General features: G+C 52.7%; 1 protein-coding gene across 2 annotated transcripts in view; it reads right to left on the minus strand.

Annotated features, from left to right (window-relative positions):
- Positions 1-13,809, minus strand: part of NOS1 (nitric oxide synthase 1) — a 143,377-nt gene that overhangs the window by 25,393 nt on the left and 104,175 nt on the right. For both annotated transcript variants that reach the window (XM_054006849.1, XM_054006851.1), the window contains exons 11-16: positions 11,274-11,375; positions 9,934-10,128; positions 8,384-8,469; positions 4,225-4,369; positions 3,629-3,733; positions 2,942-3,000 (exon numbers count right to left, since the gene is read on the minus strand). In XM_054006849.1, the coding sequence (XP_053862824.1) occupies positions 2,942-3,000; positions 3,629-3,733; positions 4,225-4,369; positions 8,384-8,469; positions 9,934-10,128; positions 11,274-11,375 (692 nt within the window). The remainder of the gene's footprint in view (positions 1-2,941; positions 3,001-3,628; positions 3,734-4,224; positions 4,370-8,383; positions 8,470-9,933; positions 10,129-11,273; positions 11,376-13,809) is intronic.

Here is a 13,809-nt window from a genome sequence, read left to right on the forward strand (position 1 = left end):
ATAATAATAATAACCAATACATGTTTAACACGTCGCCATTCTGCAGCAGCCTGTATCTCAAAGCTTTTTACAAATGTTTAACTAACTCTGGCAGATGTTAAGTGACTTGCCCAAGTCTCATCTTACTTCAGTAGCAGAGCCAGTAACAGATGCCAGAAAACTGGCTCCCAGTCCTCTGCTCTAACCCCAAGCTAGACGTCCTTAAAGGAAGGACACAACCTTAGCTTGACCACAGCACTCGTGCACCTTAGAGGTGTTTTTGCACAACACTGCAATAAACTGCGGCCAGCCCCTCTAACATCCCCAGGCGTTTCAGCCTACCTAAAGCGATTTTACGGTGAGATTCACTATATTCGGGGTCTTCCTTGAAGCCCCAGCATCTGGAGTCATGTGAGAATCTCAGCATTTTAAAGAAAGTTATTAGCCCTTCTGGTTGCAGAGAAGAGCTAAAAAATGTGATCCTTCAAGGCTTACAGGCAAATAAAAAGAACGAGACATTTACTATTTTTAAATAATCCCAATGTTTAGGGTTGGCAATGCAGATATAGATCTGCCTGGAAGAAGAGAAATCTGTGAAACATTGCCACCTAGTGGTAATTTGATTTAACTACTACTGTATGTTCAAAGCATAGCTACACGTTTGTGGTTCGTGGATCACCAGTAGTTCATGGGGCACTTGCTGTTGGTCCAGAAGACACGTGGCTGGTTGCAGAGCGCTGGCTCCTCTTCATTTGCAGCAGCTAATTTGCATCAAAAGAAGCTAAAATACAGGCCATAGTTTCTTGTCCTTTTCCATGTAAGCGATTGCTGGGGTTGCCTCAGGGATGATATTCCGGTATCGCTAGCAGTGGAGAGGGCCATGAGACGAATGGGAGGGGAGAGGGCCATGAGACTCTGTGACGATGTGGTCCATGCTACGAAAAGCGGTCCGTGCAAAGGCCAGCTGTGAGCCCAGTTTTGGCTCCATTTCGGCGTTCGTGGTGTTTATCTGTATGGTACGGTCACAGGGTGAGCTGGCCCTTTAAAAGGTTAGCCCACCTTCCCTGGCAAAGGGAATGAGAGTGCAGGGGTCACGGGTGACTAAGACCCAGGCCTGCTGTGAGATATAAGGGCAGCCGGTGACTAGTCAGGAGAAAGATTCCAAGGACAGCAGACCTGGGAGATCAAGCAGGAAGAGGCCCTGTGCAGGGAAGACAGGGCAGTTTGGGTTATGGCATGGATCTGTAATAGAGGGTGGGCATGGGTGCCCCCAAGCTGCCAACCCATGCGTGGCTGCAACCATCGGCGGTTAACAAGGGGAAGAAGGGACGGACTGGTAGGAGCCCAAGAGGGCTGGAGCCGAGCCCAGTAAAGGGCTAAAGACTCTTGAAAAGGACAGAGGGGCCCTTAGAGGTCCGGCTTTGCCCCAGCAAGAGAGAACTCTGGCTAAGCCCGAGGACTGAGCGACCTCAGGGCTGCAGTGCATTGAAGGCTCCTGCATGAGAGCAGCCTCTGAGGCTGAGGATGAATGCTCCGAGGGAGGAAACTGAGGCAGCAGACAGGCCTGATGCCAGACCAGGTAACTCCCTGCTACAGTCGCTATTAGAGAAAGGCACAACTGCCAAGTCTGGATCCGGATTCAGAACCCCCGGAGCAGCTGGATCCTGGGTTTGGGGTGGGCCCAGCTTTAGTTGACAGTCTCTGGGCTCTGCGTTCAGTCTTGCGGCAACAGGCGTCTGCCTTGAGTCCTCCCTGCCAAAGGATCTGAGCACCTCACGGTTCTCTCTCCTCCTCAGCCAGGCAGACAGTGGGTACGGCTAAATACCAGAAAAACCTCGCAGCAGTTTTTCGGCTCAAGCCACTTGGGTTGTGGGGCTCAAACTAGCATTGCAGACATTTGGCTCCGCATGGAGCCTGGCTCTGGGACCCTTCCCCCTCCCCGGAGTTCAGAGCCCAGGCTCCAGGCACAGCCAAACATCTACACTGCTATTTTGAGCCCTGCTGCGCAAGCCTGACTCAGCTGACAGAGGCTCTGAGACTTGCTGCCATGTCCTGTTTTGTTTGCCGTGGAGACGGACCCTAAGTGACTTGCTCAAGGCCACACGGGATGACTGTGGCAGAACAAGGAACTGAATATGCATCTTTTGAGCCCCAGGCCAGCACCCTCCCCAATGGACCATCCTTGCTCTTGCTCCAGCGTGCTTGGTTCTCCCTACAAGTGCTCTCCTGCCCAGGCCAGAGGCATGCGTTTCTGCCGGGGTGACCGGCTTCGCTCCCGTGGCAAACAAACCAAAAGGAATGGTATCCCTCTCCCGGCCCCATCTCTTACCAGGCCAGGAACATCTGCTGGGCTGGACCCAGTGTCTTGCTGGAGGGGGGAAAGGGGTTGACATGCAAGGGGATTTAATGCCAGGGAAGGTATATAGATTCGTTCCCCTAGAGCCAGGCCTGCACTGCAACCCTCCAAACACTGGAATTCTGGATCAGCTTAACGTACAAGCAACTGCCCAGGGTCCTTGTTCTTCTGGGAGGACCACAGGGCAGCTCCTGACCTGGTTCTCCCCCTCATCTAGCAAAGCACAGGACATTCCAGGCCCAATTCCACCCCCATTCCCCTCCCTCAGCAGAGCCCACCTGACCCAATCTCTTACTTGAGTCCCTACAGACCCTGAGGCCAGTTCTGGATGGACAAACATCCACCAGGCAGTGGAGTGGAGTGAAATTGCCAAGGTTTGTTTCACCTGTGACCTCAGCCTGGTCCAGAGGGGACAGGCCAGTGCTACCCAGAGCATTGGACCGACTGCCTGAGTACCTGCGAGTCCCTCCCCAGGCCATAAACTTGTAGCCTCAGTTGGGACAGAGGCCAGCTAACCCAAGGGAGGGAGGTGGTGCCTGGTTCCCCAGGGACGGGCCAGCTCTGCTGGGGTGGGAGTGATGCGGGGCTCTTGTCTAAGTCTCTTACTTCCTCTCTTCCAGGTGAGAGTTGGGATTCCTCATTTCCATCATCGCACAGCCGAATTTCTAGAGAGAGAAACAGCAAGGTCGTCACTTCCGCCGTCCATCGTACACAACCCCGAAGGTAAGTGGCTGCTCCGTCCCGCTCCAGAGGCCCCCACCTGCTTTCACCAGTGGGACCCAACCGTGGGTCATCTGCACCATGCCCTGGGACTGAACTCAGCTATTGCTCTGTAAGCCCGCTGGGGCCAGGACCGGGGCCTTGAGGGCTCATACAGCACCAAGCACATCCGCAGGTTAATCATCATTTTCCCTTGCGTGGTGCCATACATCAGAGGGTCTCTAAGCATTGAAGGCCTGGTCCAACCCCCTGAAATCTATGGGAGTCCTTCCACTGACTTTGATGGGATGTAGAGCAGGCTTTTAATGAATTAAACCTCACAGTCTCCCTGGGGGCGAGGCAGATGTTCCCCATTCTACAGATGGGGAAACTAAGGCAAACTTAAGGTCTCGCAGCAAGTGGGGGGCAGGTTTGGGAAAGAACCCAGGTCTCGTGATGCCCAGCCATGTGCTTTGACCAGTGCCCCATGCTCCCCCCTCTCTGTAATGAATGGGCCTTGAAGTGGGTGCCGCTTCTCCTCCCCCACCATTACTGCCACGTGCGGCACTGGGACGGTTCTTAACCCTTTCCTACCTCCCCATTCTCCGGTGGGTCTCCGTTGCCGAAGGTGCTCGTGACCACCAGGACGAGAGTTTCATGTTCCAGGTGGACTATGTCGTACTCATCCATGGACATCACCTGAGACAGACAGAGATGCTGGTGACGGCCCCTCGCACAGGGAGACTCGCTGCCGGTCAGTTGGCTGGGGCCAGGCTCTCCACTGACTTCAGTGCGGTTCTACCGGCGGAGAGCTCGGCCTGAGGCTCTGGCAGAGAACTTGACGCTGAGATCCAATCTATTATGCTAAGGGAGGAGGCCCAGAAACTTAAAGGAGAGACAAATTCTGCTCCTCTTGGGGACTTCCATGGGGCTAAATGGGTAACAGAGGGCAAAACTGGGCCACAAGGCCTCTCCAAATGTGTTCAAATTGAAGGCAGCTTCGTTTGCCTCCGGGCCTCTGTCTCTTAACCGGTCCCAGGGCCCAATCCTGCAAGGTGCTGAGGGCCTGCAATTCCTAGGAAAGTCCCCGGGAGTTGAGGGTGCCCAGCAGCTCACTGCATTGGGCCCGGTATACGTAAGCCATACAGCCCCATGCACTGTTCTCCATGGGCAGAGAGCTGGTACGCTACCTTGGCATCAAAAGCGTGCTTGAAGATTTCACATAAGGTTTTTGCATAGACCTGGGACTTCCCCGTTTCCGTGGCATAGAGGATGGTCGCTTTGACCCTCTTGGCCATTGCCTGCCCCATCAGCTTGGCAGAGAACTTCACGGCTCTGGAAAGCAAGTAGAAGCCTCGATAAGATCCTTGGACATGAGAAGCCCAGTCTGCAATTCCCCCCATCTCTCTCTCTCGCCTGGATTTCAAGCACGGCTGTGTGATCACAGGGGGGTTATTAGTTCACAACCGTGGGTTGAGAGTTCTAGAGTCTGGGGAAAAGTAAGAGGAATTGTTTTAAACAGCCACTGCCCTCACTCAGCCATGATTTACAGCCAACGGTGGCGGCTGGAGGCCCCTCCCTGGTTGGAGAGGCAGCCTTTGACGCTCTGCACAGCTGTGAGTAACTGCACAGCTGTGAGTAACTGCCCAGGGCTCAAGGCAGTGGGAACCAGTCCCCCGCTGCCTATGGAAACACACCCACATACTGCTGGCTTTAGGGGAAGCCTGCCAGCTTGCGGTCTGATGTTCTCGGGTCTCAGACCTCCAGAGAATGATTTATCTCTTGCACTCATGCATGCCGAGACAGCATCTGGGAAAGGGCTGTTTTCTTTGTTTTCAATAACAGGGGCGTCAACAAGGCTTTTGAGTTTGTTTGAATAAGAAAAAACACACACTTCCTTCCCTGTGCGCAGGGCCCAGGACTTACCCCTGGCCCCCGCTGCTCTGGGAAGAGTGTTGATTATTAACTAAACTGAACCCGCACCTCTCCCCAATCAGCCAGGGCGTTTGTTCACTTAAAAGCCTGCATTTTTCTCACCGTCATGTCCCAGTGCAGACAGCACCTATGGGCATAACTTGACTAGTAGGAACAGTCCCATGGGGATCACCCCCAGGAGCCAACTTACTCCCCTTTAAATGGCTGCAGGACAGGGGCTCTAACCACCTGCCTTTCGTCTCCTGCAGCTGGAATCGATTTCCTTGAGCAGATGCACCCATTAGCCTTGTCTACATAAAAACCCCTTTTGCCCCAGAATTTTCCACCATTACTACTATTGGTTCATCTCCACCAGTTCTAGCACTAGTGTAGACGGGGCCCACTAGTGTGTCACGCCCTGTGTCCTCTAACCCAGCTCAGAGCAGCTCCACGGGTACGTCTACACCGGAGCTGGAGGTGTCATTTCCAGCTGGAGTAGACAGACTGCACTAGCTCAGATTGAGCTAGCGTGCTAAAAATAGCAGTGTAGCGGGAGGGGCCGGGCATCTGGAGTACAATCCCGTCCGAGACAGCACGCACGTATTTGGGTGACTAGTCCCGCCTGCCGCTTGCACTGCCGTGACTACTCTCCGGTTTTAGCAGGTTAGCTTGATCAACGCTAGCACGTGTATGTCTTCCCGAGCCAGAAACGACACCTTCCACCTCCCGTGTAGACACACCCAACATGACACGGCACCTTCGCATCAGTGGCCATCAGCACTCTGTCTACACGAGTGCTTCTGCCTCTCCCAGTGCTGGTTCAGCACCACTGGTGGTAGCAACCGTGGAAAATTCGGGGCGAAAAAAGTCTAGCAGAGACAGATTTCTTATTGTACTGTAAGGCCACGAATACAACGCTGTACACGCTCGTTTCTTATTGTAGAGTCACTTGTAAGAGCTGGGATGCAGGGACTGGAGTCCTGCTTTCAAAAATATTCAACATTTTCTCTTTTTTCTAAAGTCATGCCAAGTTTGGAAATGGAGCCATTAAAATGGCAGGCTAGAGCGTGGGCCCCGATCCAGCCAGTGTCCCTTGCAGCACACCAGGCAGAATCAGCCACGGCATCTCGTTACGGAGATGCCATGGAAATCGTGGCAGCTTGATTTAGTTTGTTGACAGGTGAGAGGTGGCTTGAAAAAGCCACGTTTGCCCCAGTTGGAACACAACGTGCAGTCTGATAAGCGTCAGCCCTGTTCCAGCAGCCCGGTGAGATTCTAGTGCCCTCATCAGAACAGACGTACAGTACATCGATGGGGATGCCAGCTGCAGCGACGTTGGAAGCACGAGGCAGAGGCTCGTCAATGAGAATCCATTAGGGAAGCCCAACCCCCTCTCCTCCCCGCCCCGCCCATGTGGTTACAGATGAAAGGTGTCCACTAGCAACACCTGCCCAGTTTCACACCGAGAGGAGATTTTTTGGAACGTGGGGGGGAAAGGAAAAGCCTGAACTGGATTTCTTTGCCCCCCCGCAACATGGTCTCAAGGTACTTGCCTCTGGGCAGTTCCTATCCTGCTTTCAGTCTGATTCATTATGGTTGTTACCTGCTGCTATAACACGGCTCCTGAATTCACCCTTCCATGTCAATTTCACCCACTCATTTCAGATGCCACTGGCCTCCCCCGGCCCTGGCACTGATCAGATCTTAGCAAAAGTACAGACAGGTCCAGGAGGAAGCTGAGAGAGGAACTGTCTGGCTCCTTTGCAACCAGTTCTGGACAGTGCCTAAATCCTCTTGTAACGAAACCCCACCTGGTCAGGAATGTTTTGCTCGCTCAGCCGTTCCCATCTTGTGCGCGGGAGCAGCCAAAAAGCAGATTAGCTCAGAGCCAGGCAGAATTAATGGTAAACGTACAAAAAAAATTAAAACCACCTACACACCAAGAACAATGGAGGGGACATTATTTAAAAATCCTACCTGCCAAGTTCACATTTTTATAAAGCTGTTTATCAATTACGTACTCACACACCGAGCAGCTATAATTAACAGCCATTGTGTCCTCTTCTAACTCAATAGCTCACTTCATCTTTTCGAATCCTCTACCTCCCTCAGACTCCTGCTGAAACCCATGCGCCAGGCACTGGCCCCCAAGAACGTATAATTGGTACGGTGGCTTCATGGACGCACCATGGAAACTAACTTAATGGAAAAGATGGGGGATATCGGATGAGAACAGAGTCACAACAACAGGGACACAGACTTAGCAGTGTCTAGATGATTGTGTAGCACCATTGACCATGGTCAGGTCGTCTGTGACATACCATGCATGTTACTGGCTAATAATAATATCACCTAGCTCTTATATAGTGCTTTTTCATCAGTAGATCTCAAAGCACTTCACAAAGGAGGTCAGTATTCTCCTCCCCATTTTATAGATGGGAAAACTGAGGCACAGAGGCATGACGTGGCTTGCCCAAGGTGACCCAGCAGGCCAGGAGTAGATCCAGAAATAGAACACAAGTCTCCTGAGTTCTAGTCCAGTGCTTTCTCCACTAGGCCACTCTGCCTCCCCTGTTGGGACACCTCCCCCAACCCCACCCCCATGGTGGGGAGGCTTCCAGACCAGGAATAAAATATCAAGGTTGTCCAAAGTTGCTCAGCTCAATTGGGCAGATCCTTGGTCAGCATCCTGGGGTATCCATCTCTAGGGGGCTTGTTCTGCCCAGGGAAGGGATGGGGACTAGCTATGACATATGGACCCAGGTTTTATTCCAAAATGTCCAAGGCAGTCCAGATCCAGGATCCTGGTTTGAGCCCGTCTCTTAGGTCCATATGTACAAAGGCTCCCCATGCCATTCTCCTTTCACACTCACAAAGGGTTTGGTCCCCACGAGCTGCAGGGAAGCGATCGGCGGAAGTATCCCAAATAGCAAAGAAGAGGATTCCGTGGCACGAGTTTCCTCTCACTTATACCAGAGCTACTTGGGAGTAACAGCAATGGAGTTACATCATTGTCATAGGGGGAGAAGGAAGGAGAATCAGGCCCCCCAGAGAGAGGAAGGAAGAGGAGCCGTCTGATATCTCTCTCCAAGTGCTGGAACAACCAGAGAGATATTGCTGGAGAATGAACTGATTTGTGGGAAGAGACCCAATGAGGATTTTTAGCTATTTTATACCTTCACTCTCCCATTTACTGCTCCAGTGGCAGGAATGCTGCCCACCTCTCTGGGCACCTCTCTCCTGTGCCACATCAGATGACATGGCAAAAGGAGAGGCCTTCAAAAAACACTGGGGGAGTCCTGGTGGGCCAGGAGCTGTAATTCAAGGAGCACACGGCAGCCCCACCACACAGAAGCTGAACAGTAAACGGTCCGTGTGCTGCATCTCGGAGCTTGGGCTCTTAGTGTGTGGGGATAGCTACTCCCGGGTACTTACTTGGCCAGCTTTTTAAAACCGATGGCTCTCTTTTTGGTGGGAGTCCCATTGACCCCTTTCCAGATGTGCGTGTTCCAAGGGTCAGGCTAGGAGGAAAAAGATGGTCATCAGCTGAGGGACAGAGCTTTGTTATTCAACAAGGGCCAGGTCTGTGGGGCCCGGCAATGGAATTGCATTCGTTTGTAAAGACAGCCTGTTTAGATACATTCACAACGCCTGGTTGCTAGGGCCCAGCTGGCCTCAGACCCTCGTCATAGGTCTTTATTTGTGGGCCTGGTCTGTAAGCCCATCCTACCCTCCACAACCCAGCTATTTAAGCTTGGAGATGACCCTCTCTAGAGATGCCTATGTCTTTGAGGTATGACTGGATGCACCAGGGTTTCAACATGCTGTCGCAAGGCAGCGAGGAGGTTGCTGGCTTGTAACAACATGGCTGAGGATCATGCCCTTTGTGTCTCCCGGAAGTGGGGCTGTTCCAGGGACAGGGCCGGCTCCGGGGTTTTGGCTGCCCCAAGCACCGCCCCCCCCAAAAAAGCCACGATCGCGATCTGCGGCGGCAATTTGGCGGAAGGTCCTTCGCTCCAAGTGGGAGTGAGGGACCGTCCGCCGAATTGCCGCCGAATAGCTGGACTTGCCGCCCCTCTCCGGAGTGGCCGCCCAAGAACCTGCTTGCCAAGCTGGCATCTGGAGCCGGCCCTGCCCAGGGAGCATTGACAGCTAATGAGCAGGGAGATGCAGGACTGCATCCCTCCACTTAACCATAGGGCCTCAAGAAGGAGTGGAGGCTAGGAAAGAGGATCAGCGGCTGCACAATCCCTGAGGATACAGTCAGAGCTGGGAATGCTCTGGGTTCATGGGAGATGGATAACACAGATGAACAAGTGACTCCCTTTCCTGGTTATTCCTTATGGGATCTAGACTAATGGCCAGACTGAACGAAAGCGGCAGGAGCATAGACATTCGGCGAATGAAGGTATGTTTGTCAGGGTCCCTTGTCCCATTCTTTGAAGGGCTACGTGCTCTGTTGCTAACATTATGGCCTAGTGCTCACGCACTGCACGGCCAGGCAGGAGACCAGAGTCAGATTTCCCATCCCCAAGCTGGCAGGAGCAGCTTGCTCAAGTTTGCTAGATGGCGGAGGAAGGGAAGGGGTGACTGGCATGGCCCGACAGCAGCCCCCCACGGCTGATTGAGGAACAGGGCTGATGAGCTCCAGAAAGTGCTCTGCTAGGTTCCCCTGGGATGAAGGATGCAAGATGGGACCGTGATGATTCTCCAGGCTCTGGCAGAGATGTGAAGAGCCACCCCCTTGCGGGAAGGCAACTCGTGCCGGGGGTCGGCAAACCTGACTCTGATTATACCTTGATGCCTTGTAACAGTCATGGTTGTTAACAAGCACCACCACTCTGCAGAGAGACAACGGTTGGGATATAGAGCCAGTCCACAGCTGGGGAGGAGACGTAGATCCTGCTGCCCCTGCCTATCATGGTACCCTTGTGTGTGAGGGGCAGGGCGTGCGGCACCGGCAGAAGCCTGGCTATGGATAGTACCTGGTACTCGAAGGAGGGCGTGAGCCGATAGTTGAGCATTTCCTGATGGAAGACCGGGGTGATGCTGCTGGACATCGGGGGGACGATCCACACCCAGTCGGCAGGGCACCCCCCGCGGCAGCGATACTCATTCTCCATGTGCTTGATGAAGGACTCTGTGGCTGAGTGATGGTCCACAATGGTCACCTTGTCGCTCTGTTGGAAGGAAGGAGAAGACAGCCAGTAGAACTGCAGGCTAGTGCTCCTTGGGCAGTGAGGACAAGAGTCGGGAGGCAGCATTAGGACACCGGGCTAGGAGCCGAGTCTGCTCTGAGGGCTAAAAAGGAGCATCCCCACCAAGAACTGCAGTGGATGTTAGGACAACAAACAGCTTCTGTCTAGGAGAAGTCAAAGGCTGAAAGCTCAGTTCCTCCTTCCAAGGGAAGGCGTCCGTCAGTGGCAATGGGAAATGAGGAACAATCCAGAAGGGCCCCGTGGCGGGGTCTGATTGAGAAGACAGCCCTCACTTTGGAACTTCCCTTCATTTGATTATGCTGATCTGGTTGACAGGTAGGAGGGACCCTGAACCCCCTAAACTCTGCTGTGGGCTGGTCAAAGGGGATTGTTACCCTTGGTGTCCAGCTCTGGGGACCAGCCGCTGCTCCCTTCCTCTAGGGCTGTCCTCCCAGCTCACCCGTATAAAACTCCAAGGAAAACAGCTGCTGGAAGATGCTGCTGTCTAAGACTGAGATATTGCCCATGTGTATCCCCTGCCCTCCCAGAGCAGACACACTAGGGCAGAGAGAGAGTCTCCTGGTTCTCCCGGTGCCAAGCAGCATTCTGCCCCAATCACTAGTTTTGGCTTGGACGAGCCAAAATCACAAATCACTTTAAATGCAAACGTGGATACTCAGGGCCAGATCCTTGGCCCTTTTTGTGCCACTCACGCCCTGTAAAGGAGCTGGAAATCCCCCCAGGGAAAGGCTTGCACAGGGCTGATGTAGACAGCCCTACACCACCTGTCTGTGCTGGGCCCAGTGGCCTGAGTGTGCTAAATTCCACTGGGGGCCACCGCAGCACCTGGAACAACCCCAAATTAGGGAGGCCCCAAAGGTGGCATAGCCCCTCCTGAGCAGCACAGCCCAGACTTGAGTCACCCTCTCCTGCGAGTCAGGACAGTGCCGCACAAAAGCAAGTTTGTTAAACCACTAGCTGCTGTTGCCCTGGGGCAGATCTCCCTATGGCCCCTTCCCAAGCCAGTTCCTGACGTAGCATCAGGGGCCGGACTTATCCCAAACCCCAAAGCCTTGGGGATGCCTGGGCTGAAGCTCCAGCAGGAGCAAGTCCTGCCCCTCGGGTACCTGGAAGCTGTACAGAACAGCGATGTTAATCTCCACCAGCGCCTGGTCTTTCCACAGCGAGGAGGTTTTCCTCATGTCCAGGTTCATCTTTTTGGCTACTTCCTGCAAAGACACGCAGTAATCGATGAGCGGGGACTCAGTACCGGCCGCAAAGCGAAATCCTAAGGCCTCTGCCCCAGAGAGTGAGCTAAGGGAGGGCAAGCCCTATCTCCGCATCTGATGGAGAACTTCCGTGAAGGGAGGCATGGCAGCGGGGAGGGTAGGTGTGATGCTGGCAGGCCAGATGCCAGCTCATGCCCAGGTCATAGAATCATAGAATATCAGGGTTGGAAGGGACCTCAGGAGGTCATCTAGTCCAACCCCCTGATCAAAGTAGGACCAATCCCCAACTAAATCATCCCAGCCAGGACTTTGTCAAGCCTGACCTTAAAAATCTCTAAGAAAGGAGATTCCACCACCTCCCTAGGTGCTTTCCATTCCAGTGCTTCACCACCCTCCAAGTGAAAAAGTTTTTCCTAATATCCAACCTAAACCTTCCCGACTACAACTTGAGACCATTACTCCTTGTTCTGTCATCTGCTGCCACTGAGAACAGTCTAGATCCATCCTCTTTGGAACTCCCTTTCGGGTAGTTGAAAGCAGCTATCAAATCCCCCCTCATTCTTCTCTTCTGTACACTAAACAATCCCAGTTCCCTCAGCCTCTCCTCATAAGTCTAGGTTCACCGGGGGAAGGAGACCAAAGCCCTGAGGTAAGGATGGAAATGGGATCCTGGGAGGAAGCACGAGCAGGAGAGCACAAGAGGGGAGGACTCCTGTCTCATACTGAGAAAGAGGGACAATCGATGAGTTATCTTAAGTGCCTATACACAAATGCAAGAAGCCTGGGAAACAAGCAGGGAGAACTGGAAGTCTTGGCACAGTCAGGGAACTATGATGTGATTGGAATAACAGAGACTTGGTGGGATAACTCACATGACTGGAGCACTGTCATGGATGGATATAAACTGTTCAGGAAGGATAGGCAGGGCAGAAAAGGTGGGGGAGTTGTGTTGTATGTAAGAGAGGAGTATGACTGCTCAGAGCTCCGGTATGAAACTGCAGAAAAACCTGAGAGTCTCTGGATAAAGTTGAGAAGTGTGAGCAACAAGGGTGATGTCGTGGTCGGAGTCTGCTATAGACCACCAGACCAGGGGGATGAGGTGGACAAGGCTTTCTTCTGGCAACTAGCAGAAGTTACTAGATCGCAGGCCCTGGTTCTCATGGGAGACTTTAATCACCCTGATATCTGCTGGGAGAGCAATACAGCGGTGCACAGACAATCCAGGAAGTTTTTGGAAAGTGTAGAGGACAATTTCCTGGTGCAAGTGCTGGAGGAACCAACTAGGGGCAGAGCTTTTCTTGACCTGCTGCTCACAAACAGGGAAGAATTAGTAGGGGAAGCAAAAGTGGATGGGAACCTGGGAGGCAGTGACCATGAGATGGTCGAGTTCAGGATCCTGACACAAGGAAGAAAGGAGAGCAGCAGAATACGGACCCTGGACTTCAGAAAAGCAGACTTTGATTCCCTCAGGGAACAGATGGGCAGGATCCCCTGGGAGAACAAAATGAGGGGCAAAGGGGTCCAGGAGAGCTGGCTGTATTTTAAAGAATCCTTATTGCGGTTGCAGGAACAAACCATCCCGATGTGTAGAAAGAATAGTAAATATGGCAGGCGACCAGCTTGGCTAAACAGTGAAATCCTTGCTGATCTTAAATGCAAAAAAGAAGCTTACAAGAAGTGGAAGATTGGACAAATGACCAGGGAGGAGTATAAAAATATTGCTCAGGCATGCAGGAGTGAAATCAGGAAGGCCAAATCACACTTGGAGTTGCAGCTAGCAAGACATGTTAAGAGTAACAAGAAGGGTTTCTTCAGGTATGTTAGCAACAAAAAGAAAGTCAAGGAAAGTGTGGGCCCCTTACTGAATGAGGGAGGCAACCTAGTGACGGAGGATGGGGAAAAAGCTAATGTACTCAATGATTTTTTTGCCTCTGTCTTCACGAACAAGGTCAGCACCCAGACTGCTGCACTGGGCAGCACAGTATGGGGAGAAGGTGACCAGCCCTCTGTGGAGAAAGAAGTGGTTCGGGACTATTTAGAAAAACTGGATGTGCACAAGTCCATGGGGCCGGATGCGCTGCATCCGAGGGTGCTAAAGGAGTTGGCGGATGAAATTGCAGAGCCGTTGGCCATCATTTTTGAAAACTCATGGCAATCGGGGGAGGTCCCGGATGACTGGAAAAAGGCTAATGTAGTGCCCATCTTTAAAAAAGGGAAGAAGGAGGATCTGGGGAACTACAGGCCAGTCAGCCTCACCTCAGTCCCTGGAAAAATCATGGAGCAGGTCCTCAAGGAATCAATTATGAAACATTTAGAGGAGAGGAAAGTGATCAGGAACAGTCAGCGTGGATTCACGAAGGGGAAGTCGTGCCTGGCTAACCTAATTGCCTTCTATGATGAGATAACTGGCTCTGTGGATGAGGGGAAAGCAGTG

This window comes from Malaclemys terrapin, chromosome 16, assembly GCF_027887155.1.
Source record: "Malaclemys terrapin pileata isolate rMalTer1 chromosome 16, rMalTer1.hap1, whole genome shotgun sequence".
Lineage (NCBI taxonomy): Eukaryota > Metazoa > Chordata > Testudines > Emydidae > Malaclemys > Malaclemys terrapin.